The sequence below is a fragment of the Bos mutus genome, chromosome 3 (assembly GCF_027580195.1).
Source record: "Bos mutus isolate GX-2022 chromosome 3, NWIPB_WYAK_1.1, whole genome shotgun sequence".
In the NCBI taxonomy this organism is placed as follows: domain Eukaryota; kingdom Metazoa; phylum Chordata; class Mammalia; order Artiodactyla; family Bovidae; genus Bos; species Bos mutus.
The window spans coordinates 95,707,995-95,734,838 of NC_091619.1; the positions used below are offsets into that span (position 1 = coordinate 95,707,995).

General features: G+C 38.0%; 1 protein-coding gene across 2 annotated transcripts in view; it reads left to right on the top strand.

Moving 5' to 3' along the window:
• Positions 1 to 26,844, top strand: part of SPATA6 (spermatogenesis associated 6) — a 181,915-nt gene that overhangs the window by 49,481 nt on the left and 105,590 nt on the right. For both annotated transcript variants that reach the window (XM_070368091.1, XM_070368092.1), the window contains exons 4-5: positions 19,770 to 19,811; positions 20,860 to 20,984. In XM_070368091.1, the coding sequence (XP_070224192.1) occupies positions 19,770 to 19,811; positions 20,860 to 20,984 (167 nt within the window). The remainder of the gene's footprint in view (positions 1 to 19,769; positions 19,812 to 20,859; positions 20,985 to 26,844) is intronic.

Genomic DNA, 26,844 nt, shown 5'->3' on the forward strand with positions numbered 1-26,844 from the left:
ACATTTGGAAAACTCGCAGTGGCCATGGGACTGGAAAAGGTCAGTGTTCATTCCAATCCCAAAGAAAGGCAATGCCAAAGAATGCTCAAACTACTGCACAATTGCACTCATCTCACATGATAGCAAAGTAATACTCAAAATTCTCCAAGCCAGTACGTGAACCATGAACTTCCAGATGTTCAAGCTGGTTTTAGAAAAGGCAGAGGAACCAGAGATCAAATTGCCAACCACCACTGGATCACCAAAAAAGCAAGAGAGCCCAGAAAAACAACTATTTCTGCTTTATTGACTACGCCAAAGCCTTTGACTATGTGGATCACAATAAACTGTGGAAAATTCAGAAAGAGATGGGAATACCAGACCACCTGATCTGCCTCTTGAGAAAATGTATGTAGGTCAGGAAACAACAGTTAGAAATGGATATGGAACAACAGACTGGTTCCAAATAGGAAAAGGAGTACATCAAAGCTGTATGTTGTCACCATGCTTATTTAACTTATATGCAGACTACATCTTGAGAAACGCCGGGATTGATACAGCACAAGCTGGAATCAAGATTGCTGGGAGAAATATCAATAACCTCAAATATGCAGATGACACGACCTTTATGGCAGGAAGTGAAGAAGAACTAAAGGGCCTCTTGATGAAAGTGCAAGAGGAGAGTGAAAAGTTGGCTTAAAGGTCAACATTCAGAAAACAAAAATCATGGCATCCAGTCCCATCACTACATGGCAAATAGAGGGAGAAATAGTAGAAACTGTGGCAGATTTTAATTTCTTGGGCTCCAAAATCACTGCAGATGGTGACTGCATCCATGAAATAAAAAGATGCTTACTCCTTTGAGAAAAGTTATGACCAACCTAGACAGCCTATTAAAAAGCAGAGACATTATTTTGTCAACAAAGGTCCATCTAGTCAAGGCTATGGTTTTTCCAGTAGTCATGTATGGATGTGAGAGTTGGACTATAAAGAAGCTGAGCAGTGAAGAATTGATGCTTTTGAACTGTGGTATTGGAGAAGACTCTTGAGAGTCCCTTGGACTGCAAGGAGATCCAACCAGTTCATCCTAAAGGAGATGAGTCCTGAATATTCATTGGAAGGACTGATGCTGAAGCTGAAACTCCAATACTTTGGCCACCTGATGTGAAGAACTGACTCATTAGGAAAGACCCAAAGATTGAAGGCGAGTGGAAAAGGGGACGACAAAGGATGAGATGGTTGGATGACATCACCCACTCAACGGTCATGAGATTGAGTAAACTCTGTGCGTTGGTGATGGACAGGGAGGCCTGGCATGCTGCAGTCCATAGGGTCGCAATGGGTTGGACACAGCTGATTGACTGAACTGATAAGGAAAGCTTTCTGAAATTTCAGTTCAGTTCAGTCTTTCAGTCATGTCTGACTCTTTGCCACCCCTTAGACTGCAGCACACCAGGCTTCCCTGTTCATCACCAACTCCTGGAGTTTACTCAAACTCATGTCCGTTGACAGTGATGCCATCCAACCATCTCATCCTCTGTCGTCCCTTTCTCCTCCCACCTTCAATCTTTCCCAGCATCAGGGTCTTTTCAAATGAGTCAGTTCTTTGCATCATGTGGCCAAATATTAGAGTTTCAGCTTCAGCATCAGTCCTCTCAGTGAATCTTCAGCATTGATTTACCTTAGGATTCACTAGTTTGATCTCCTTGCTTTCCAGGGACTCTCAAGAATCTTCTCTAGCACCACAGTTCAAAAGCATCAATTCTTTGGCACTCAGCTTTCTTTATAGTCCAACTCTCACGTCCATCCATGACTACTGGAAAAACCATAGCTTTGACTAGATGGACCTTTGTTGGCAAAGTAGTCTCTGCTTTTTAACATGCTGTCTAGGTTGGTCATAACTTTTCTTCCAAGGAGCAAGTGTCTTTTATTTCATGGCTGCAGTCACCATCTGCAGTAATTTTGGAGCCCCCTCAAAAATAAAGTCTGTCACTGTTTCCATTGTTTCCCCATCTATTTGCCATGAAATGATGGGAGCAGATGCCATGATTTTAGTTTTCTGAATGTTGACTTTTAAGCCAACTTTTTCACTGTCCTCTTTCACTTTCATCAAGAGGCCCTTTAGTTCTTCTTCACTTTCTGCCATAATGGTGGTGTCATCTTCATATCTGGTTATTGATATTTCTCCCAGCAATCTTGATTCCAGCTTGTGCTTTATCCAGCCTGCATTTCACATGATATACTCTTCATAGAAATTAAAAAGGAGGGTGACAATATACAGCTTGGCATGCTCCTTTCCTAATTTGGAACCAGTCTGTTGTTCCATGTCTGGTTCTAACTGTTGCTTCTTGACCTGACTACAGATTTCTCAGGAGGCAGGTAAGGTGGTTTGGTATTCCCATGTCTTTCATGATTTTCCACAGTTTATTGTGATCCACACAGTCAGAGGTTTTGGCATAGTCAATAAAGCAGATGTAGTATATTTCTGGAACTCTCTTGCTTTTACAATGATCCAGCAGATGGCAATTTTATCTCTGGTTCTGCTGTCTTTTTAAAATGAAGCTTGAACATCTGAAATTTGGCTATATCTATTTATTGACCTAAAGGCTTCCCTGGTGGCTCAGATGGTAAAAAATCTGCCTGCATTGCAGGAGACCTGGGTTCTATCCCTGTGTTGGAAAGATCCCCTGGAGAAAAGAATGGCTACCCACTCCAGTGTTTTTGCTTGGAGAATTCCATGGACAGGGTAGCCTTGTGGCCTATAGTACATGGAGTTGTAAAGAGTCAGACACAGCTGAGCCAGTAACACTTTTACTTTTGTGTTCAATCTCTATTTCCTCTATGCTCCAGAAAGAAATTTCCATTTTAAAGTCTGATATTGTAGTTTAGTTTTGCCTATTGTTGAAAATTAAATAAATGGAATCATTGTTTGCAAATTGTTTTGTTCTAGGCCTATTTTGCTTAGCATTTTTGCTGAGAAATTGATTTTTGTTTTGATAACTTTCATTTGTCTTTGTTGCTATGTAGTATCTCCTTATGTGACTATACTCCAAGTTGTTTATTCTATTATTAATGGGCATTTTGCTTATTTCCCTTTTTGCTGCTATGAATGAAGTTACTATGAATATTCTTGATTACATGCCTTGATGTTCATGAGCATGCATATCTATTTGGTATGTGTGTGTGTGTTGATGTGACCTTCTCTAGGGGATCTTACCAACCCAAGGATTGATTCTGTGTTTCTTACATCTCCTGCATTGGCAGGTGGGTTCTTTACCACTAGTGCCACCTGGGAAACCCATACACACTTATATATATATATATATACACATATATATGAGTGTGTGTATATATAGACATACATATATATATATATATATATATATATATATATATATATATATAAAATGTGTGTGTGTGTGTAATTGCTGAGTCTTAAGGTGAATATGAGTAGACAGTGCCAAGCAGTTTTCCAGTGTTTCTCTGTTGATATACACTCTGCCATTGGTGAAAGTTCTGTTCTCCACATCCTTGCCAACTCCTGGAATTGCCAGACTTTTTCATTTTAGTCATTATGGTACGTGGACAGTGGTTTCATTTTGCATTTCTGTGAAGATAAATGACATCATCTTTTCTGGACATCTTTGTGTGAGTGTGAAATGCTTGTCTTTTGCTCATTTCTCTTTTTGGCTGTTTATTACTTTCTTACTAATTTGTAGGGTTTCTCAATATTTTCTAGTTAGCAAGATTTATGTCATTTATGTGTGTTGTAAGTACAATAATCTCTCACTCTGTGGCTTGCATTTTCAATCCATTAAGTGATTCTTGTTGTCTTCTTCATTGCAGGCAGATTCTTTACCAGCTGAGCCACCAGGGAAGCCCCTTATGCTTAGTCCTTTTGGGGTTGTGTTTTTCCCTATCCCAGTATGTCGCTGTTTCTGTTTGTGACGCCAGTTTTCTTGCTGTTCCCCCATTCACTGCACCTAGGGTAGGCAAGGCGCAAGCTAAGAGGCTGGAAGAAGACTCTAAGAGCCAGGGAAACTGCAGACACGGTTATTCTCTTCTGGCTGGCACAGCAGCCACAACTCAGTCTCTCTCCTGGCTGACATGGCAGCTGAAGCTGCAGCCGTAACATAACCATAATGTAGCCATAAGGTTGCCATAACATAACTTCATGTAAGGTAACCATGATGTCACTCCAGTGTAGCCCCAGTGCAGCAGCAGCCAGGGCTTTCATGGTGAAGCTCATACAGGCGTACTGCACAAAGTAGCCCATGACCAAGTGAGTAACTCGTGACAGTCATACACAGTGCTATAAGTGATCTCAGCCATTACACAATTGTGCAAAGTCATGTTTTCAGAACATGGAGTGAAAGAGCATGAGAGCACAGGTTAAAAGAGCCAGACTGGAACCATCTTGTTAATTTTCCCACACTAAAGTTATGAAGATACTCTATATAATTTTCTAGAAGACTTATTTCTATCATATACATTCAGATTTGCTGTCTTCCTTTGATTTTACTTTTATATATGGTTGAAGTAAGGATAATATTTTATTTTTATTTTATGTATATCTAATTGGGCAATACCATTTGGTGAAGAGACTTTTATTCCCCTTGCTCCAAATGTTATCACAAGCTAAATGCCTACCTACTTGTGGATTTTTTTAATTTATATATTTTCTGTTTTGTTTCATGAATCCTTGCATAAACCTTATGGTTTCTTAATTACTAGAACTTCAGTTTTGATATCTGGTAGTTTAAGCCCTCCAGGTTTATCCCTTATGAAGACTGTCTTAGGTATTTTTAGTGCCTAAAGTATGCTAATTTTAGCCCTAAATGTACCCTTGAATGAATATTCACATTTGAGTACTCCATAACCACCATTCATCAAGACAGAGGATATTTCCAACATCTGAAAAGGTTTTGTACCTCTGCCAGTCAGTAGCCCCCTCACGATAATCACTGTTGTAACTTTTGTTAGTATTTATTACTTTTGTCCATTTTTGGACTTCCTATAACTTAAATCATAAATATATATTTGTTTGAATTTTTTCATTCAGCCTAATGTCTGTGAATCACCTATGATGTTGTATTTCATTAGTCCATTCTTTTTTTTATTGCTTTTTATTGTTCCATTATATAAAAGTAATTTATTCATTTCTTGTAAATGACGATTGTTTTTAGGCTTATTATGAATATTCTTACAAATATCTTTTGATAAACATTTATATTCAGTTCTCTTGGAGAGGAATTTCTGGGTCATAGAATAGATGTATATTTAGCTTTATTTGATACTGCTGAACACTTTCCTAAAAATAATTGTACAATTCCTTTTGAGTATTGAACTTTGTATGTGAAAAATTATAGAAATAATTGGGGACATAACATCATACTATTGTTCTCCAGATAGGCTTTATGTTTGCCTTTTATTTCCCTTCTGTAGCGTGTCAGTGGTACCAGCAAACCTCTATTATGTCAGTCTGATGTCAGAGATTAAGGTGATTAGAAGCTGGGTTTCTTTCTGAGTGCAAGGACTAGGGGAGGATATTTGCAATTTATCCTTGCTCCTGTGATGTTGTCTTTTAGACACTCTTATCTAAACTGTGGAGAATTTATGAAGACCTCTCCTTCTTGGTGTAGGCCCTATAGTGATTTTTTAAAATTAATTTTTGTCTGCCCTGGGCCTTTGTTGCTGAGAGTGAACTTTCTCTAGTTTTTGCAAGTGGGGGCTACTCTCTAGTTGTGGTGTGTGTGCTTCTCGTTGTGATGGCTTGTCTTGTTGCAGAGACAGGTTCTAGGTACACAGGCTTCAGTAGTTGTGGCATTTGGGCTCTGTAGTTGTGACTCACAGGCTCTAGAGCACATGCTCTGTGGTACGTGAGCTAAGTTGCCCTGCAGCGTGTTGAATCTTCCCAGACCAGGGATCAAACCCATGTCCCCTGCTTTGGCTGGAAAATTCTTAACCACTGGACCACTGGGGAGGTCTCCTGTAGTGATATTTTTCTTCTAGGTCTATGGGACCATCAAAATCTCAGCTAAGTTTATTAATCCTTAGTTTGCCATTTCTGGAATTAGCAGATGCCCTTGGGGAGAAAGCAGTTCCAATGTTTGGCTCATCTCCCTGACTCTTTGTTTTCCTAGAACTTGGCCCTGTAATTCTTCACTGCCATATTAGCTTCTCTGTGCCTTCAAGCAGATATTAAAAAATAACTTGACCAGATTTTCTTAGTCTTCTTAGTAAGATGATTGGTGTGCTTTATGTAAGTTGCCATTATCTGAAGCAGAAATCCATTCCTCATCAATACCCTTTCTACCCTCATCCTGTGTCTCTGTGTGCTCTCCCATTTGTCCCCACCTCATTGTATCTATTTACCTATCCTAAGTATCTATATGTGGGCTAACATTGCATAGCTAATTACGACATCTTTCTATAATCCATATTCTTTCATTTAAAAAGCACACATTTATATTCCTACTTGTTTATTTTTCTAGATGAACTTAAACTCATTTTTAAGATCTAAGATAAACCTCTCTGAATTTTAATTATTTTGAAAGAATTAGCATCTTTATATTATTCATTCTTCCCATGTAGATAAGTGATATATATTGATTTATTAAACTTATGTTTTCTTTCACCCTGTTACCAAGGTTTTGAGGTATGTGTGTGAGTGTGTGTGTGTGTATAGTTGCCATGTATTTCGTGTTTATTTTCATATTTATTTCTATCTGTTGCATATTTTGTGACTTTTGAGAATAAGATTCTTCGCATGATTTTCCTTTCTTCCTTTTTTTTTGTAGTTAATATGCAAGAAAGTGAAAAAATATTTGTCGGGAGCCAGTCATTTCACTGAACCTTCATACTGGCGCTGTTGTTTTTTTCAGTCTGTTTCAGATATTTATTCATGATTAGTCTAAGTATTAAAAATTTGTTAGTTTGCATTTCAATCAGAGCATGTGGCCTATAATAGTACTGCTTCTTGGAATTTAATGGTGATTTCCCTGAGTATCTGGGCTAGGAATCAAATATAAACATGACTTGTTTACTTAAAAAGGTGTGTTCCCTTTGTGTTGGTAACAACATTTGAAGCATTCTTTCTATATCTTACTTTAGCTTACTGATTGCATTATGTCATGTATTACATCAAAGCTAACATATAGGAGACCCTTATTAATGTCCATTCATGAGTCAGTGCTACAACTTGCCTTCTTGACTTTTTCAGTTCAGGTCAGTCGCTCAATCCTGTCCAATTCTTTGCGACCCCATGGACCGTAGCATGCCAGGCTTCCCTGTCCATCACCAACTCCTGGAGCTTGCTCGAACTCATGTCCACCAAGTTGGTGATACCATCCAACCATCTCATCCTCTGTTGTCCCCTTCTCCTCCTGTTTTCAATCTTCCCCAGCATCGGGGTCTTTTCCAGTGAGTCAGTTCTTCACATCAAGTGGCTTCAGCTTTAGCATTAGTCCCTCCAATGAACATTGAGGACTGATTTCCTCTAGGATTGACTGTTTTGGTCATTTGCAGTCCAAGGGACTTGCAAGAGTCTTCTCCAATGCCACAGTTCAAAAGCATCAGTTCTTCGGTGCTCAGCTTTCTTTTTAGTCCAGCTCTCACATCCTCACATGATTAAGGGTCCTGCATTAGCAGCACACCCTCTGCTCTAACATAGCCACAAAAAAAGTACCTCATTTGACTGCTGTGAAAAAGCTCAGATGTAACTGTTCATTCATTTAATTCACTCATTCTTCCATCAGTTAATTGACTCATTTTCTATTCATTCTCCCACTAAACTTCCAGTGATAACCTACTATATACCAGGGCTTGCTCTGGTCCTATGAATTTAAAAAACCAAAATGTATGGTCCCTTCCCTGAAAGAGTTCACATTTTAATGGGAGATGGAAATAAACAAAGCATGATTATGCCATGTCAGTGCCAGGAGAGAGACTTGTGAGAGCACACAGGAGGCTGTTCACTCATCCCTGAGGGATAAAAATGGCTGTTTGAATTTGTCTTTTTGTACGAGTCAGGTGAACAATTTTAGATGCTATAATAAGCAGTCCCCAAATCTCAATGGCTTAATACAGTAAAGGTTCATTACAGTCTGATGCAGGTCAAGTGACTTGTCTGGCAATTTTCCTCCCAGTGTTGACTTGGCGAACTAGCCTTTTTCCTTATTATGATACCATTGATTTTACATGCAGCTTCCATGCCCAAGAGCAAGAATTGGGCAATTGTGTATGTGTTTGATGACCAGGCCTGGAAGCGGCACTTATTACCACTGCCCACATCCCTTTTGATCCCAACCAAATACCAAGGGAGACTGAGAGATGTTGTCCAGGGTCCAGGAAAAGGATATGGAACTGTGAGCATCTCCTTAGTTTGCTTTAAGTCTTAAGGTTGTCTCAGGGTTACCCAGATAAAGAGAACTTGTATTTCAGGCAGAGGAGATATTCATTATGTGTAAATATGGAGATGAAAGTCACAAGCCTAGAGATTTGAAGTACTCAGGCAGCTCCATGGACTGAAGTATAGAGTATCAGACCAGAAGTTGTGAGAGCTGATAGTAGGCAGGAGACAAGGGCCAGATCACACAAGGCCTTTTATAATATATGAAGGGGTTTGGAGTCTGTCCTGTGGGCGATAGGGAGAGATAGAGCAGTTTCACTTAAAGAAGCACCACTATTTGTTTACATTTTAAAGGATTGCTCTGAAGCAGCAAGGAAACCAGGTCAGAAGCTATTGTAGTAAAACAAGAAAGAGATGATGGAATGGGGTCAGACTTGCTCCGTGTCCTCAATGTGGTCATAGGCAGACAGACATACTTTCTAACCAGATTACAGTAACAAGTATACCTATACAGTAACAAGTATATCTATACAGTACACAAGGATACCTATACAGTAACAAGTACTGACATCAAGGCCCAAGCAAGAAGCTGTTTGCAGAAGGTGAAGGGATTTATTTTAACAGAATATGAGACAAAATCATGGAAAACTTAAGAAAGCCATGTCTGTTTTCTCTTATCCAACAGCCACTTAAAGATGCAGAAATCGAGGTACAGTGAATGGCTGCTGCTGTTCATGGTTATAGATTATGTGAACATTAGAACCAGAGTTAGGAACTCTGCCTGCCTTCCTCCTCTATTCTTATGGACCAACACGAGCCCATCAGGCCAGTTTAGGCACAAAACATAGTAGGATGGTGATGAAATTAGTATCTGTGGCCTTTGGTATTGCCAGCAAAGTGCTCAGTATGTGCAATGAAGAAGAAAAAGAACTAGAACTTCAGCTCAGACCCCATGTAGGTTAATTTCCTAGACCCTTTTCTATTCCAGGTAAAATCTAGACTCTCAGAGAGGGAAGAGATCTTAGAAAGTAAATAATCTCTGGGTATTCCCTGATGCTCCAGTTGTAAGGACTTAGTGTGTTCACTGTGGTGGCCTGAGGTCAATCCTAGTCAGGGAACTAAGATCCTACAAGCCATGCAGCATGGCCAAAAAAAAAAAAAAAAAAATAGAGAAAATAGATGATCCTTTAAAATTGTTGTAGAAGTACTAGCCAATGCAGTTAGACACAAAAAAGAAATTAGAAGCATAAAAACTTAAAAAGAGAAGATAAAGTTACTAAGTATATACGATAAGATTGTTGTTGTTCAGCCGCTCATTCATGTCCGACTCTTTGCAGCCCCATGGACTTCAGTACACCAGGCTTCCCTGTCCATCACCAACTCCCAGAGCTTTTCAAACTCATGTCCATCAAGTCAGTGATGCCATCCAATGATCTCATCCTCTGTCATCCCCTTCTCCTCCTATCTTCAACCTTTCCCAGCATCAGGGTCTTTTCAATAAGTCAGAGCACATCAGTCGGTCAAAGTATTGGAGCTTCAGCTTTAGCATCAGTCCATCCAATGAATATTCAGGACTTATTTCATTTAGGATGGACTGGTTTGATCTCCTTGCAGTCCAAGGGACTCTGGAGAGTTTTCTGCAACACCACGGTTCAAAAGCATCAGTTCTTCTGTGCTCAACTTCTTTATGGTTCAACTCTCACATCCATACATGACCACTGGAAAAACCGTAGCTTTAACTAGACGGACCTTTGTTGGCAAAGTAATGTCTCTACTTTTTAATATGCTGTCTAGGTTGGCCATAGCTTTTCTTCCAAGGAGCAAGTGTCTTTTAATTTCTGGCTGCAGTCACCATTAGCAGAGATTTTGGAGCCCAAGAAAATAAAGTCTGTCACTGTTTCCATTGTTTCCCCATTTATTTGCCATGAAGTGATGGGACAGGATGCCATGATCTTCATTTTTTGAATGTTGAATTTTAAGCCAGCTTTTTCAGTCTCCTCTTTCACTTTCATCAAGAGGCTTTTTAGTTCCTCTTTGCTTTCTGCCATAAAGGTGGTGTCATCTGCATATCTGAGGTTATTGATATTTTTCTCTGCAAACTTTTTTATGCACATTTTAAAATAATTATTTATTTTTTAATTGAAGGATCATTGCTTTACAGAATTTTGTTGTTTTTTGTGAAACATCAACATGGATCAGCCATAGGCGTACATATGTCCCCTCTCTTGAACCTTCCTCGCACCTCCCCTCCATCCCATCCCACAAGGTTGATAAGAGCCCCTATATGAATTCCCTGAGACATACAGCAAATTCCCATTGGCTATCTATTTCACATATGGTAATGTAAGTTTCCATGTTGCTCTCTCCATACATCTCAGCTTCTCCTCCCCTCTCCCTGTGTCCATAAGTCTGTTCTCTGTGTCTGTTTCTCCATTGCTGCCTTGAAAATAAATTCATCAGTACCATCTTTCTAGATTCCATATATGTGTGTTGGTATACAATATTTATCTTTCTCTTTCTGACTCACTTCACTCTGTATAATAGGCTTTAGGTTCATCCACCTCACTAGAATTGACTCAGATGCATTCCTTTTTATGGCTAAGTCATATTCCATTGTGTATATGTACCACAACTTCTTTATCCATTCATCTTTCGGTGGACACCTAAGCTACTTACTAGCTATTGTAAATATATTCTATTGTAAACATACTGTAAATATGTTCTATAGTAAATAGTGCTGCAGTGAACATTGGAGTACATGTGTATTTTTCAATTTTGGTTTCCTCAGGGTATATGCCTAGGAGTGGGATTGCTGGATCATATGGTGGGTTTATTCCTAGAGTTTTAGGAATCTCCATACTGTCTTCCATAGTGGCCGTATCAATTTACATTCCCACCAACAGCACAAGAGTGTTCCCTTTTCTCCATTCCCTCTCCAGCATTTATTGTTTGTAGACTTTTTGATGCTGGCCATTCTGACCACTGTGAGGTGATATCTCATTGTAATTTTAATTTGAATTTCTCTAATAATGAGCATCTTTTCAGCAGCTGACAAAGGATTAATTTCCAAAATATACAAGTATCTCATACAACTCAATACCAGAAAATCAAACAACCCAATCAAAAAGTAGGAAAAAGACGTAAACAGACAGTTCTCCAAAGAAAACATGCAGATGGCTCCCTGCATCTTGATTCCAGCTTATATTTCATCCAGTCTAGCATTTTGCATGATGTATTCTGCATATAAGTTAAATAAGCAAGGTGACAATACACAGCCTTGATGTATTCCTTTCTCAAATTGGAACCAGTCTGTTGTTCCATGTCCAGTTCTAACTGTTGCTTCTTGACCTGCTATATAGATTTCTCAGGAGGCAGTGAAGGTGGTCTGGTATTTCCATTTCTTGAAGAATTTTACAGTTTGTCGTGATCCACATAGTCCAAGGTTTTGGTGTAGACAATGAAGCAGAAGTAGATGTTTTTTTGGAATTCATTTGCTTTTTCTGTGATCCAACAGATATTGGCAATTTGATCTCTGGTTCCTCTGCCTTTTAGAAATCCACCTTGAACATCTGGAAGTTCATGGTTCACTTCATTTGTAACCCTTCTAGATAATATATTATTTTTAGTTATGCATTTTAATTTAGTGTGCAATTAAACCACACAAAATAGTATTGCTATTATTATATAGGCATCATTTATTTCACTTTATATTTTGCCTTTTGGTTGTTCTTTATTTCCTTTCATTTTTTGAAAATCTTCAAGATTCATTGCTTCTTTCTAAGGAATATCCTTTCACGATCCCTTTCTTATAGTCTTTTGTTGATACATTATCTTGATTTTTATTTCTCTGAAAATATGTTTATTTCACCTTTTCTGAAGGATATATTTTTTAAATTTTATATTGGAGTATAATTGATTAACACTGTGTATCAGTTTCAGGTGTACAGCAAAGTGATTCAGTTACACATGTGCTGAATGTTGGTGTTAGTGTCGTCCAGCCCTTAGAAAATATTAACACTATTCCATTGTCTTTTTGCTCCCTTACTTTCTGATGAGAAATCATCTGTTAATTTTATTGTTACTTCTTTGAAGGTATTTTTTTCTTTTTCTGCTGGCTTCTTTTAATACATTCTCTTATATCTGTTTTCCTGTAGCTTTACTTCAAGTGTACCCAACTCTTTGTGTGTGTGTGTTTTAAAATTTGTTCTCTTGGGATTTGTATCTTGATGTCTTTCTTAAGATAAATTCTCAGACATTAACTTTTCAAATATTTTTCTCCTTTTATCTTTTTTTACAAATCCAATTACACATTGTTATATCTTCTTACTCTGTTTTTGTTTTTTTGTTTTTTTTCTTTTTTATGTTACTCCATCTTTTTGGTTTTCTGTGCTTCTCTCAAGATGCTTTTGTCTTCCAATTCCATAATTCTCTCTTGAGTAATTTATAATCTGTTAGTAAATACATTTGTTATGGTTAATTTTTGGTTATTTTATTTTTTATTTAAAAATTTTCCACTTGTTTCTTGTAATGCTTTCTAGTTGTCTGCTGACATTTTCAATCTTGTATTTTATTTTCTTGAGCATAGTAAGCATATTTTAAGTTGCAGTCTGATAACTATTTTTTCTGGATTTCCTGTTGATTTGTTTTTATTTCCTGTTATTTCTCTTGTGTTTTGATCCCAGTGATTTTTTCCCTATATCCCTGGTTGATTTTCATTAAATGTCAGATTTTGTATATAAAAATTTTAGAAATTATTAAAAACCTTTTGTGAAGATATTTTCCTTCAGACAAGGTTTATGATTGTTTTAGAAGATTTCTAAAGGGCACTTGGAATTCTAGACCAACTTAATTCAGACAAGATTTGGGATGATTCAGATTTAAGCCTAAATTCTTAGTTGACTGTCTTAGTCCTTTTGGGCTGGTACAGCAAAATATCATAGACTGGGTAGCTTATAAATAATAGAAGTTAATTTTGCATAGTTTTGGAAGCTGGAAAATCCCAGATCAAGGAGTCAGCAGATTTGGTGAGGGTCCCCTTTCTGTTCATAGATGACCATCTTCTCTCTGTTTCCTCATGTGGCAGAAAGGGTAAGGACATTCTCTGGGGTCTTTTGGTCACCAGTGGCACTAATGGGCACTAATCCCATTAATGAAGCCTTAGCCCTAATAACCTCATAAAGGCCCTAACTCTAAATATCACACTTGGGCGGGGTAGGGGTGGGTGGATAGAATTTCAACATATGCATTTTGAGGGGATGCAGACATTCAGTATATAGCATGGGTTATCTATTTTTAGTTTACTCTTATTTCACAGCCATTGTCTCTTACCTGTGGACCTCCCTTCTCATCTCTTCCCAAGGTCATGATAGTCCAATTTTTGTAACTCTACTTCATGAGCTTATAAAAAGTTATACTCTGCTTCTTACCCTGTTAGCTACCTCTGTCAGAACCGTCAGATACACAAAAAGAGAAGCAGCCTCAAATACCAGGCTTACTTATCTGTATTTATTTCTTATACTGAGTTTCAGATTTGTAATTTGTATACTTATCTTCTCGGAGAAGGCAATGGCACCCCACTCCAGTACTCTTGCCTGGAAAATCCCATGGACAGAGGAGCCTGGAAGGCTGCAGTCCATGGGGTCGCTGAGGGTCGGACACGACTGAGCGACTTCACTTTCACTTTTCACGTTCATGCATTGGAGAAGGAAAGGGCAACCCACTCCAGGGTTCTTGCCTGGAGAATCCCATGGACGGAGGAGCCTGGTAGGCTGCAGTCCATGGGGTCGCAAAGAGTCAGACACGACTGAGCGACTTCTTTCTTTTCTTTCACTTTCCTAACTCCTGGTTTACAGTTATTCATGCTATGGGTTAAGTTCTAAAGAGATCTTCTCTTCTTCAGACTTTGCTGACTCCCTGACTGGATTATCTTGTTATAATACTCTTACAGCACTACCTGAATGCCTCTGTTGTAGTTGTAGTTTATAAATGTTTGTTTCTTTATTTTATTTAATGTTTGTCTTTTCAACACAATGTCAGATCATTGAGGAAAAGCGCTGTATCAGTTATTTTTTTCCTTATTACAGCCCCAATTTATGAGTTACAAGGAATAGTTACTATTTCTTCATAAATTGGGCATATAGTTTATTGAGTTAAATGACTGAGATTTCCCTTGGTTGAAAGTAACAGAATTTAAAGGAAGAAAAAGATTTGTCTCATTCATGGGTTCTTAGAAGGGAGGAAGGATGTAATTTATATTTTGTTCTTATTTTTATAAATTTATTATAAAGTATTTCAGACATATTAAAAGTCTAAGGAGTTGTATAATATACCCAGCTGTGCCCATCACTCTGTTTAAGAAGTAAACTTAATTTATATTTATAAAAATATATGAGAAGAACAGAAATATGCCTCTGTAAATATAGTCAACTGATATTTAACAAAGGAGCAAAGACAATACTGTAGAACAAACGTATTTATAGATTCTTCAGTAAATGGTGCTAGAGCAACTGGACATACACATTCAAAAAAGAATGAATCTAGATACAAACCATATACCGTTCACAAAAATTAAAACTCCTAATGGATCATATATTTTTTTGGAATTTGTTAGACTTACTTATCCTCTGATTTGATGTCAATATTAAAAGAAACACACATGTAGAAAGTTATGGTGACTACAGAAAACCAAATATGAAACATCTCAGAAGTCCCTCAAAGTCACGTTAGTTAGTTTGATAACTTTTCAGCAGCAATAGTGGAAGCTGTATGAGAGTGGGATATCTGTAATGGCCTGAAAGAAAACAACTGACCACAAATCCTACACTAAACAAAAAATATTTTGTAAGAGTGATTGTACAACAGACCTTTAGACACACAGTTGAAAGTGTGTGCCACCAATCAGCTTACCGAAGGAAATTCTAGAGAATATATTTCAGGCAGAAGGAAAATGAAGATCATAGATGCAAAAATGAAAGTAGAAAAATGAAAGTCATTTTGTATGAATAAATATAAATGAGCATTGACTGCTTAAAAAGGTAATTATGAAAGTTAAAAAATACACAGAGTTAAACTAACAGCAACCTATCAGGTGTAATGAAAAAGGTATTTTTATAAGGTGTTAACATTAAACTTTGATAAAAGGATACATGTAATATTTTCAAGGGTAACTGCTTAAAAAACACAATTTGAGCATAAAAATTCCAAACATTTGGGGTTTTGGAATAATTCTTTGGAATTATTCTTTTTAATAAATTCAAAGCAGGACAAAGTAGATAGAGGTAGATGTAGATTCAGAAGTAATTCTCATTAAATGTAAGTGGATTAACTTCCAATTAAAAGATAAACATTGTCAGACTGGATTTAAAAAACCTAATCAAGTAGTTTTTAAGACTTAGATATAATCCTTGGGGAAAAAATGTTCAAGAGGCTCATGTCATATTGATAAAACTTAACTAGGAAGACAATAGTTTCCAGTTTGAACAGATCTAATAGTATAGCCTCAAAGTAAATGAGATATAAAGACCAACTGTTACCAACTGCAATGGGAGATTTAACACCCCTTTCTCAGTAGTTATAGAACAACCATAAAATCAATAAGGATATAGAAGATTAGGACAAAAGGATTACTATGTTTTTACATGGACATATATAAAATGCTTAATCAACACCTTCCAACTACAAAATTATTTCATTTGATCATATTTTAAGCCACAAATTCAGTCTCAAATTTCAAAGCATTGAAACCATAATCATGTTTTCTGATCACACTGTACAGTTAAATTTTAGCTTAGAAAGCAGTAACAGAAAGACAACTAGAATATTGCCTTGTGTTTGGAAATTAAATTTATTTCTCAGGAACACCTGGGTAAAGAGGAAAGCATATAAGAAACTAGAAAATGTTTTGTATTGAATTATAAAAATATTATAGAACAAAAGTTGTGGGATGCAGCTGTAGTAGTACTTAGAGGGAAATATATACTCTTAAATGTATTTTCTATCAGCTTCCCTCATGAATCAATTGGTTAAGAGTCCATTTGCAATGCAGGAGACTGCCTGCAATACAGTAGATACAGGTTTGATCCTTGAGTTGGGAAGATCCCCTGGAGAATGAAATGGGAACCCACTCCAATATTCTTGCCTGGAAAATTCCATGGATAGAGGAACCTGGTGGGGTACAGTCCATGGGGTCACAAGAGTCTGACACAATTTAGCAACTAAACCACCACCACCGATGGATCATAGACCTAACTGGAAAATGCAAAACTATAAAACTCCTAGATGTTAGCACAGGAGAGAAATCTAGATGATCTTGGGCATGGTGATATGTTTTTAGAGACAACACGAAAGACACCATAGTTGTTTTTGAATGAAACTATGGAAGAAATAATTGATAAGCTGAAACTGATAAGTTAAAAACTTCTGCTCTGTGAAGGGAAAAATAAAGAGAATTAGAAGACCAGCCACAGACTGGATGAAGGTATTTGCAAAAGACACACCTGATAAAGGACTATTATCTAAAATATGCCAATAATGCTTAAAATTCAATGATAAGAAAACAAACAACCTAATTAAAAAATGGGTCAAAAGCCTTAATTGATACCTCACCAAAGATATACAGGTGGCAAACAAGCACGTGAAAAGATACTTCACATTGTATATCACTAGAGAAATGCAAATTAAAACAATGAAATTGCTGTACATTCCTTAGAATTGCCAAAATCTGGAACAGTGACAACATGAAATGCTAGTGAGGATACAGAGCAACAAGAACTCTCACTTATTGCTGGTGAGAATGCAGAATGGTGCAGACACTTTGGAAGACAGTTTGGTGGATTTTTTCCAAAAGCTAGCGCATCCTTTCCATATGATTGGGCAATACTGCTCCTTGGTTTTTATGCAAAGAAATGAAAATTTATGTCTACACAAAAGTCTGCACATGGATATTTATACAGCTTTATTCATAATTGCCAAAACTTGAAAGCAGTTGATGTCTTTCAATAGGTGAAGGAATAAACTGTGGAATATCCAGACAATGGTTCAGCAATAAAAAGAAATGAGCTATCAAGCCATCAGATCAGATCAGATCAGTCGCTCAGTCGTGTCCGACTCTTTGCGACCCCATGAATCGCAGCACACCAGGCCTCCCTATCCATCACCAACTCCTGGAGTTCACTGAGACCCACGTCCATGAAGTCAGTGATGCCATCCAGCCATCTCATCCTCTGTCGTCCCCTTCTCCTCTTGCCCCCAATTCCTCCCAGCATCAGAGTCTTTTCCAATGAGTCAACTCTTCGCATGAGGCCAAAGTACTAGAGTTTCAGCTTTAGCATCATTCCTTCCAAAGAAATCCCAGGGCTGATCTCCTTCAGAATGGACTGGTTGGATCTCCTTGCAGTCCAAGGGACTCTCAAGGGTCTTCTCCAACACCACAGTTCAAAAGCATCAATTCTTAACAACACAGAAAGTGAAAGTGAAGTGAAGTCACTCAGTCGTGTCCGACTCTTTGTGACCCCATGGACTGTAGCCTACCAGGCTCCTCTGTCCATGGGATTTTCCAGGCAATAGTACTGGAGTCAATTGTCATTTCCTTCTAACAACACATAGGGAACCTTAAATGCGTATTCCTAAGTGAAAGAAGCCAATCTGAAAGGCTACATACTGTGTGTTTTCAAGTACATGTCATTCTGGAAAAGATAAAACTTTGTAGAGACAACGAAAAGATCAGTGATTGTGGTGGTGGTGGATTGTGGAGGGGAGAGAGGTAAATAACCAGAGAGCAGAGGAACAGGGCAGTGAAAAATACTCTGTATGGTATTATAATGATGGATAATGTCATTATTAGGACTTCCCTGTAGCTCAAACGGTAAAGAATCTGCCTGCAATGCAGGAGACCAGGGTTTGATCACTGGGTTGGGAAGTTCCTCTGGAGAAGGGAATGGCATTCCACTCCAATACTCTTGCCTAGAGAATTCCGTGGACAAAGAAGCCTCATGGGCTACAGTCCGTGGGGTCGCAAAGAGTCGGACATGACTGAACAACTAACACACAATGTCATTATTACATTTGTCATATGCAGATGACACCATCCTTATGGCAGAAAGTGAAGAGGAACTAAAAAGCCTCTTGATGAAAGTGAAAGAGGAGAGTGAAAAAGTTGGCTTAAAGCTCAACATTCAGAAAACGAAGATCATGGCATCTGGTCCCATCACTTCATGGGAAATAGATGGGGAAACAGTGGAAACACTGTCAGACTTTATTTTTTGGGGCTCCAAAATCACTGCAGGTGGTGACTGCAGCCATGAAATTAAAAGATGCTTACTTCTTAGAAGGAAGGTTATGACCAACCTAGATAGCATATTCAAAAACAGAGACATTACTTTGCCAAAAAAGGTCCATCTAGTCAAGGCTATGGTTTTTCCAGTAGTCATGTATGGATGCAAGTTGGACTGTGAAGAAGGCTGAGCGCTGAAGAATTGATGCTTTTGAACTGTGGTGTTGGAGAAGACTCTTGAGAGTCCCTTGGATTGCAAGGAGATCCAACCAGTCCATTCTGAAGGAGATCAGTCCTGGGTGTTGTTTGGAAGGAATGATGCTAAAGCTGAAACTCCAGTACTTTGGCCACCTCATGCAAAGAGTTGAGTCATTGGAAAAGACTCTGATGCTGGGAGAGATTGGGGGCAAGAGGAGAAGGGGACGACAGGATGAGATGGCTGGATGGCATCACCAACTTGATGGACGTGAGTTTGAGTGAACTCCGGGAGATGGTGATGGACAGGGAGGCCTGGCGTGCTGCAATTCATGGGGTCGCAAAGAGTCGGACACGACTGAGCGACTGAACTGAACTGAACTGAAACCCACAGAGTGTACATCACTAAGAGTGAACCTAAGTTTCACTACAGCCTTTGGGCATTTATGACGTATCGGTGTAGGTTCATGCTTGTTTAAAAAATGTGCCGTTCCTGTGAATGATAGTGGGGGAGGCTATGCATGTTTAGGGGCAAAGGGTATATAGAGGCAATCTGTGTGCCTCTGTCTCAATTTTGTTGTAAACCTAAATAAAAGTACTCTAAAAAATTAAGGCCTTAAAATCAGGAAAAAACCTAGAAAAGATCAATTTCTACTACAGATTAATAAATCTATATGATAAAGAGCAACCAAAAATACACACAGTATACTAAGATATTGGAGAAGGAAATGACAACCCACTCCAGTATTCTTGCCTGGAGAATCCCGTGAATGGAGGAGCCTGGTGGGCTACAGTCTAAGGGGTCACAAAGAGTCGGACACGACTGAGCGACTTCACTTTCACTTTCATACTAAGATATAAACATATGTGTAGTCTACTGAAAATTACTTTGGCTTTTATGTACTTCTGTGGTTAAAGTAGTTATTGTTTATTATAAATTTGTTTATTTAAGGAAATTTTTCTTTAAACTTTCAGATGATACAGCATTGTTTGAGTTGATTCAGCTAGTTCCACCAGGTACTGTATTGTATTTTGATAAGGTAATTGACATGTGAACCCATTTTAATGAAATGCTTTTTAAAAATGTCATCTTTTCCACTTCTTGCCACCTTAAGAGCAATGTTGAGTTTCTAGCATTGGTCCACTCTGTGAAATGTCAGTAGGCCAAAATAATATATACGGAAAGACTGACATAAATTATATGTGAACACGTTGTTCTAAAATTGAATAAATAATCATGATTGAAAGTGAAAAAAACCTGATATCATCCTAGCATATTTTGTGACATTCATAAAAATTAACATCTTAAAAGTTCTTGTGATTTTTCTAAAACAGTATGCTTTTACTGATAAAGTAGTTCATTATCTTTGTTTTGGGGTATTGGCTGTTATTAGAAATGTCGGGGAATTAAAACTGTACCTAAGCAGTATAGATCCCTGTGGTAGGTACAGTTAAAACCTGAAGGATAGTTATATTTATATTATTGATTTCTATGATTATAGAAGAATCTATCTTAAGTCCTTATTTTATGTGAGTCACAGGAGGCTATATTTTGTTGAAAGCTAGTAATCTAACATTTTTGAGTGTCACATATATACCTAATTCTGGTAACCACAAATTCTAAAAAATGTATATATATTTTTCAACATGTAGTCTAATGTCTTACAATGGCAGGTAGAAAGGAATGGAAGATAGAAAAATAAATTGTGGAGATGGTAATTAAGTTTTTGATGTGTAAATATTATGTCAGTTTTATATGTTTAAAATGTTTTTTTTTTTTCCCCTAGGAATTCATAGGTACATAAAAAATTTACATGAATATCCCCTTTCTACAAAAGGGGAGAGAGAATCAGTAGTATGTATGACATCTCTTATAAGGAAATGTGTTAATTCATTTAACATAACTTTATTTTAATTTTTTTCCTTTTATAGAAAAAAATTAAAAGCATGACCCTGAAGCAGGTATTTCTTTAAGGCATCAGGCATTATATATTTGTACTTGATGATACTGTTTCTAAATAGCATATTTTGTTATAATTTGAATCATAGGATATCTTTCTTGTAGTGGGTGAAACATTGTCTACATATGATGAGAATACACGAGATTTCATGTTCCCGGGTCCAAATCAAATTTCTGGACACCATGATTCAAACCGCCAGGTTACCATGAGGAGGATTTCTGGCCTTCGAGTAAGTGCTTACTATTTTCTGAATCAAATTATCATGCAGGATCATTGCCAAAACTACCACATAGCCCTTAGTACCTGAAATGTGAAGAACTAATTTAAAGTTTAATTCTGTTTAAAGCACAATTGTGTTATGAATCTATGCTAAGTCACTTCAGTCATGTCCTACTCTTTGCGATGCTATGAACTATAGCCTACCAGGCTCCTCTGTCCATGGGATTCTCCAGACAAGACCACCAGAGTGGGCTTCCATGTGCTCCTCCAGGGTATCTTCCCGTCCCAGGGATTGAACCTGCTTCTCCTGAGACTCCTGCATTGTAGACGGATTCTTTACCTCTGAGCCACTGGGGGAGCCCTATGAATTTATGATGTTATTGTAAACGTATTGAAACCTAAATAAAAATAATTTACCAGAATGCATGCATCTACTTTTCAAAATTAACAAGTATTATTTTACCTTATATTCTTCAGATTTCTCTCCTCTTCTCCTTATCTCCCCTCCCCACTGGCCCTATCTGTCTCCTTGTCTCTCTTTATTTTTATTCTCTCATTTTTCTCTCAAAAAAAATGACCAATAAACATTTGAAAAGGTACATAATCCCATTAGCATTTAAAGTTCAAATTTAAACAGATGATTTCGTTTTTATAGCTATAAGATTGGTAAAATTTAATAAATCTGACAAATACCAAAAGTGTGGAAAAGTGGATATGTGTAAGTTTGTATGCTGTGTGAAGTGGAACAACCATAATTCAGAATTATCTAGTAAAGGCAAAGATTCTCATAGCACTGGTCTTCTAGGTATATGTCTTTGAGATATATTCTGTCTGACATACTAAGAACCTTCTTAGGAATGTTCATTTGTAGCATTATTCATGATAATGAAAAATGGAAATAATTTAAATGTCCATTAGTAGGAGGTTTTTGTTGTTTATTTGCTCAGCTGTGTCCAACTGTTTGCAACCCCATGGACCAAGCTTCCCTGTCTTTCACCGGCTCCCAGAGTTTGTTCAAATTCATGTCTGTTGAGTTGCAGGAGTTTATATAGAATAATTATTATATGTTCATGTAATGGAAATAGATATTCATACACCTAAAAGTGAAAACTGCATTAGGTGATAGCCAACTCTCATCTTTTCCTAACAACCTTTTCAGTATTCACTGGATGATTTAATCATATTTTTATTCCTGAAAATACTTTCTGTTAAGAGAGACTGAGTGCAGCCCCTGCTGTTTCAAAGAAAAAAAAAGTAAAAGTTGTCTAGGTGAAGTTTTTGGGATAATTTTTTTTTGCTAACTTTATAAAAGTAAGGAAATTAGCATGATATATGAGTCAGTATGGTAAATTAAGTAATATTTCCTGTAGGTCTAGGTTTTGATATATTCTATCCTCAGTTCAGTTCAGTTCAGTTGCTCAGTCGTGTCCAACTCTTTGCGACCCCATGAATTCCAACACACCAGGCCTCCCTGTCCATCACCAACTCCCGGAGTTCACTCAAACTCACGTCCATCTAGTCGGTGATGCCATCCAGCCATCTCATCCTCTGTTGTCCTCTTCTCCTCCTGCCCCCAATCCCTCCCAGCATCAGAGTCTTTTCCAATGAGTCAACTCTTCGCATGAGGTGGCCAAAGTATTGGAGTTTCAGCTTTAGCATCAGTCCTTCCAATGAACACCCAGGACTGATCTCCTTTAGGATGGACTGGTTGGATCTCCTTGCAGTCCAAGGGACTCTCAAGAGTCTTCTCCAGCACCACAGTTCAAAAGCATCAATTCTTTGGCGCTCTATAGGAGAAGGCAATGGCACCCACTTCCAGTACTTGCCTGGAAAATCCCATGGATGGAGGAGCCTGGTAGGCTGCAGTCCATGGGGTCGCTAAGAGTCGGACACGACTGAGCGACTTCACTTTCACTTTTCACTTTCATGCTTTGGAGAAGGAAATGGCAACCTACTCCGGTGTTCTTGCCTGGAGAATCCCAGGGACGAGGGAACCTGGTGGGCTGCCGTCTATGGGGTCACACAGAGTCGGACACGACTGAAGTGACTTAGCAGCAGCAGCAGCAGGAAATAGCAAATTTCAGCTTGTTGAAATTTTAACAGTTCACTAGCAAATGTATTAAAATATACCTCCTTTGATATATTTTCCATGTTCTTTAGCCAAAAAAGACTTTAAAGCATGTTGCAGGACCTTTCTAGAAACTTGAAAGGAAAAAAAATCCAATTTTAAAATTAGCTTTTTTTAAAGTAATTTAAAATGCTGTTTTGTACTAAATTTCACAATATAAACATAATATGGACCAATAACAGGTATTTACTTTATTGAATTTGAGTTACCTTTTCATATATCAGAAAAGGTTGGATTACTAAGGCAAAAAAATCTATATATATATTAAAAGATAAATTGGGGCATATTAAAAATTTTTAGTTTATTTGAGCAACAATTGATTTGATTTAGGCAGCATCTAATCTAGCAGATAGAAGCTCCAAGGAGCTGCACAAAGTGAAATACTTTTATATTCAGAAGGGTATAGAACAAGGAAATCATACTAGGCTAAAAAGTGTGCTGGTTGTTACAAGATTTGCTTCCTTTAGCTAATTAGGCTATTCCGGATGAATTGCTTTAAAATTCTATTTCTGGAAGAACAGAAACTGTAATTAATTTTAATCTGTTTGATGACATGGGGCTTAGTGTAAGCAACTCCATTTTGGGCCTCTTGTCTTGTTTTTAACAATATAAAAACTGAGACTTCTGGTGATGGTGGGCAAAGAGTTTATCAGTTACTCTCACCACACAAGTATAAAACTGGACAAAATTGTCACAAACAACAGTTTCAGGGCACTGGAAAGTGATCAGCAATTAGGACAAATTAAGAAGTATCTTTGCTTGAATAACTACTAAGAGTTTTGGTAAAAATGGCAGAAGTATGTGGTCATCCAGCATAGGCTGCTCTCATACCCTGCATGGCCAGTGAGGAGTGTAGCTTCACCAAGCATGTGGCAGGGTGCAAAAGTCAGCAGTTCGCAAGCAGAGAGGTCAGAATGACTTTGGGGCAGTGATACTGTAATTTGTAGTAAGGAACATGTATTTGGTCTTCTTACCCCATTCCTAGCACAGAACTCATAAAGCCCTTGGAATTTCCTGTGTTTAAGAGTTAGGTTGATGAGATTTTTGGAGAGCTAGTTGGGAACCTAAGGATGGGAACTAGATGCCAGGGAAACCAACCACATTGGAACTTTCAGCCACATCTCTGAAGAAGACAGGGGCTAGAGATTGAGTTCAATCACCAACGGCCAGTGATTTTATCAACCAAGCCTGTGTAATGAAGTGATTATAATACCCAAAACAATGCGGTTTGGAGAGCTTCCACATTGTGAACACTTGGAGGTACTGGGAAAGTGGCACAGAGGGTGAGGGCACAGAGACTTCTGTGTATTTTGCTCTGTACATCTCTTCCATCTGCATGTCATTATATCCTTTTATATAAACTGGGAAACAGGAAGTAAAATATTTCTTGAGTTCTATGAGCTGCTGTAGCAAATTGATGGAACCCGCAGAGGGGGTTGTGAAAGCCTCTTACTTGTAGCTTATGGGTGACAACCTAAGACTTGTGATTAGCAACTGAAGTCAGATGGGAGCAGTCTTGTGGAACTGAGCCCTTAACCTATGGGATCTGATGCCATCTCCAGATAGTCAGAACTGGGTTAAATTGCAGAACACCCAAATGGTGTTACAGAGACTTGTGATAGTGACATCTTGATGGTGCTAGAAAACCCACACATTGGAATTGGTGTCACAATCATGGGGGTACATATCGTGGCTTTACCAGCTTAATGCAGACTATTCAGTTGGAAGCATATGAGGAAACCTACAGCTTTGCTAGGCTGATTGCAGTTCCAATTAGCGAGCTGCACACCTGCCAGAAAGTTGACTGGAAATGAGGGTGCAGTCAAAAGGCAGAAGCGAGCTTTCCACTCATTCCTTGCTGGCTGAAACTATGCATATTTGGGGGAGACAGTGGGAGTCCAACAAACAGGGAAAGCTGAGGGAACTAGAGACCTGCTATATCTTGGAGTGCCTTTCCCCAGCCCACACACAGATAATCAGTAGAGTAGAACCCTTACAGGTTTGTTGGATGACCACTAGAAAGAATAGAAAAAAAGATATGGCACATATATAAATTGAACAGCAGAATAGCAGATATAAATTCAATCACATCAGTTATTGTATTTAAATGTGAGTAAACAACACACTCTATAATCAGTAGTTCATTGTCCTGGCAGGACACAATGCACTCCTCCTCATAATTCTTAGCATAGACAATCTATCTGGGTTTTAGGGCATCTTTCTGAACCCATCACTATAGCAAGAATTCAAGTCACATTTGGGCTTAAATCTTGGCACTGTCACAGACTGCCTGAGTAAACGAGACTGCTATACCTTGGAGATAGCATGTTTTTTGTGGATTAATGAATGCTTGTAAATGGTTACTATAGTAACGTGGCACATAGAGAATGATCAATAAATATTAGTGATATGGTAATGGCCAGGGAGATCATAGCAAGGTGCTGTTTGTTATGGATGGTAGTGGTGATGTTAATATCGTCTCTACACCATGAACCCCATAAAAACAAAATCTGTGACTTTGTCTTTGATCTTAATTCTTAGCATTGTTCTTTGCATAAAGTACTTATATGCCTCTTGATTGAATTGAATAAATGAATCACATCTTACTGTAGACTTCATAGAGGAAACTGACATTTCAGATGTGTGATGATTATATTTCTTTTGGTTAGGTTGTAGTGCCCAATTGTTTAGTCAAACATTAGTCTCGATGTTACTGTAAAAGTATTTTGTAGATGTGACTAATATTTATAGTCACTTGACTTTTAAGTATAGGAGATTACCCTTGATAATGTAGGTAGACCTCATCCAATTAACTGAAGACATGAAGAGCAAAGACTGAAGTTTCCCAAAGAATAAGAAATTCTGCCTCAAGACTGTAATATAGAAATCCCGAGTTTCCAGCCTTCTGGTTTGCTTAGAGATTTCACACTCAAAACTACAGTATCAACTTTGCCTGAGTTTCCAGTCTGCTAGCTTTCCGTATGGATTTTGGACTTGTCATTCTCACAATTGCATGTACCAGTTCCTTAAAATAAATATCCATCTCTGTGTATATGCTAGTAATTTTGTTTCCCTGAAATCTCAACTGATACATATGGGTCTTGAAAGATCTAATTAATGGCTAAAACACCAAGTATTTACTGTATGACCAGCAATATATGGGGAGGGGTAAAGTGATAAGTTGCAGTCCAGGCTGTGGTAGTTATAAAATATGTGCTCAAATGGTTTGACACTCCTGTCTTCCAAATGCAGAGCCAACTCTGCTGCTCTTAAGTATGGACTCTACTTAGTGATTCTCACAGATACAATGTGGTGAAGTGACAGTGTTAGACTTTTGAGACCAGGTCATTAAATGCACTGTGGCTTCCTCTTTGCTCTCACTCTTATATCACTCACTCCTGGGGAAACCAATTGCCATGTTTGAGGACATTCAGGCACCTCTCTGAAGAGAGCAGAAGCTGGAACAGCTTTCTTGGAGTGTAGATAAGAGCTTGAAGAGCCTTGAAGAAACTATCAAATGAATGTTTGCAGGAAAATGAGGTAAATGTTATTGGAAATTAGTGGAAGAAGGAACCCTTGTTGTATAATGGTATAAAGTTTAGCAGCCATGTAGGATATTAAAAATAACTTATGAAATGGGTGGTCTTTTTAAGGAGACTTTCTGACAGAGTGTTAGGGGGGCTCTCTGGTTTCTTACTGCTGCTTATAGAAAAATGTGAGAGGAGAGAGAAATGCAAAAGGA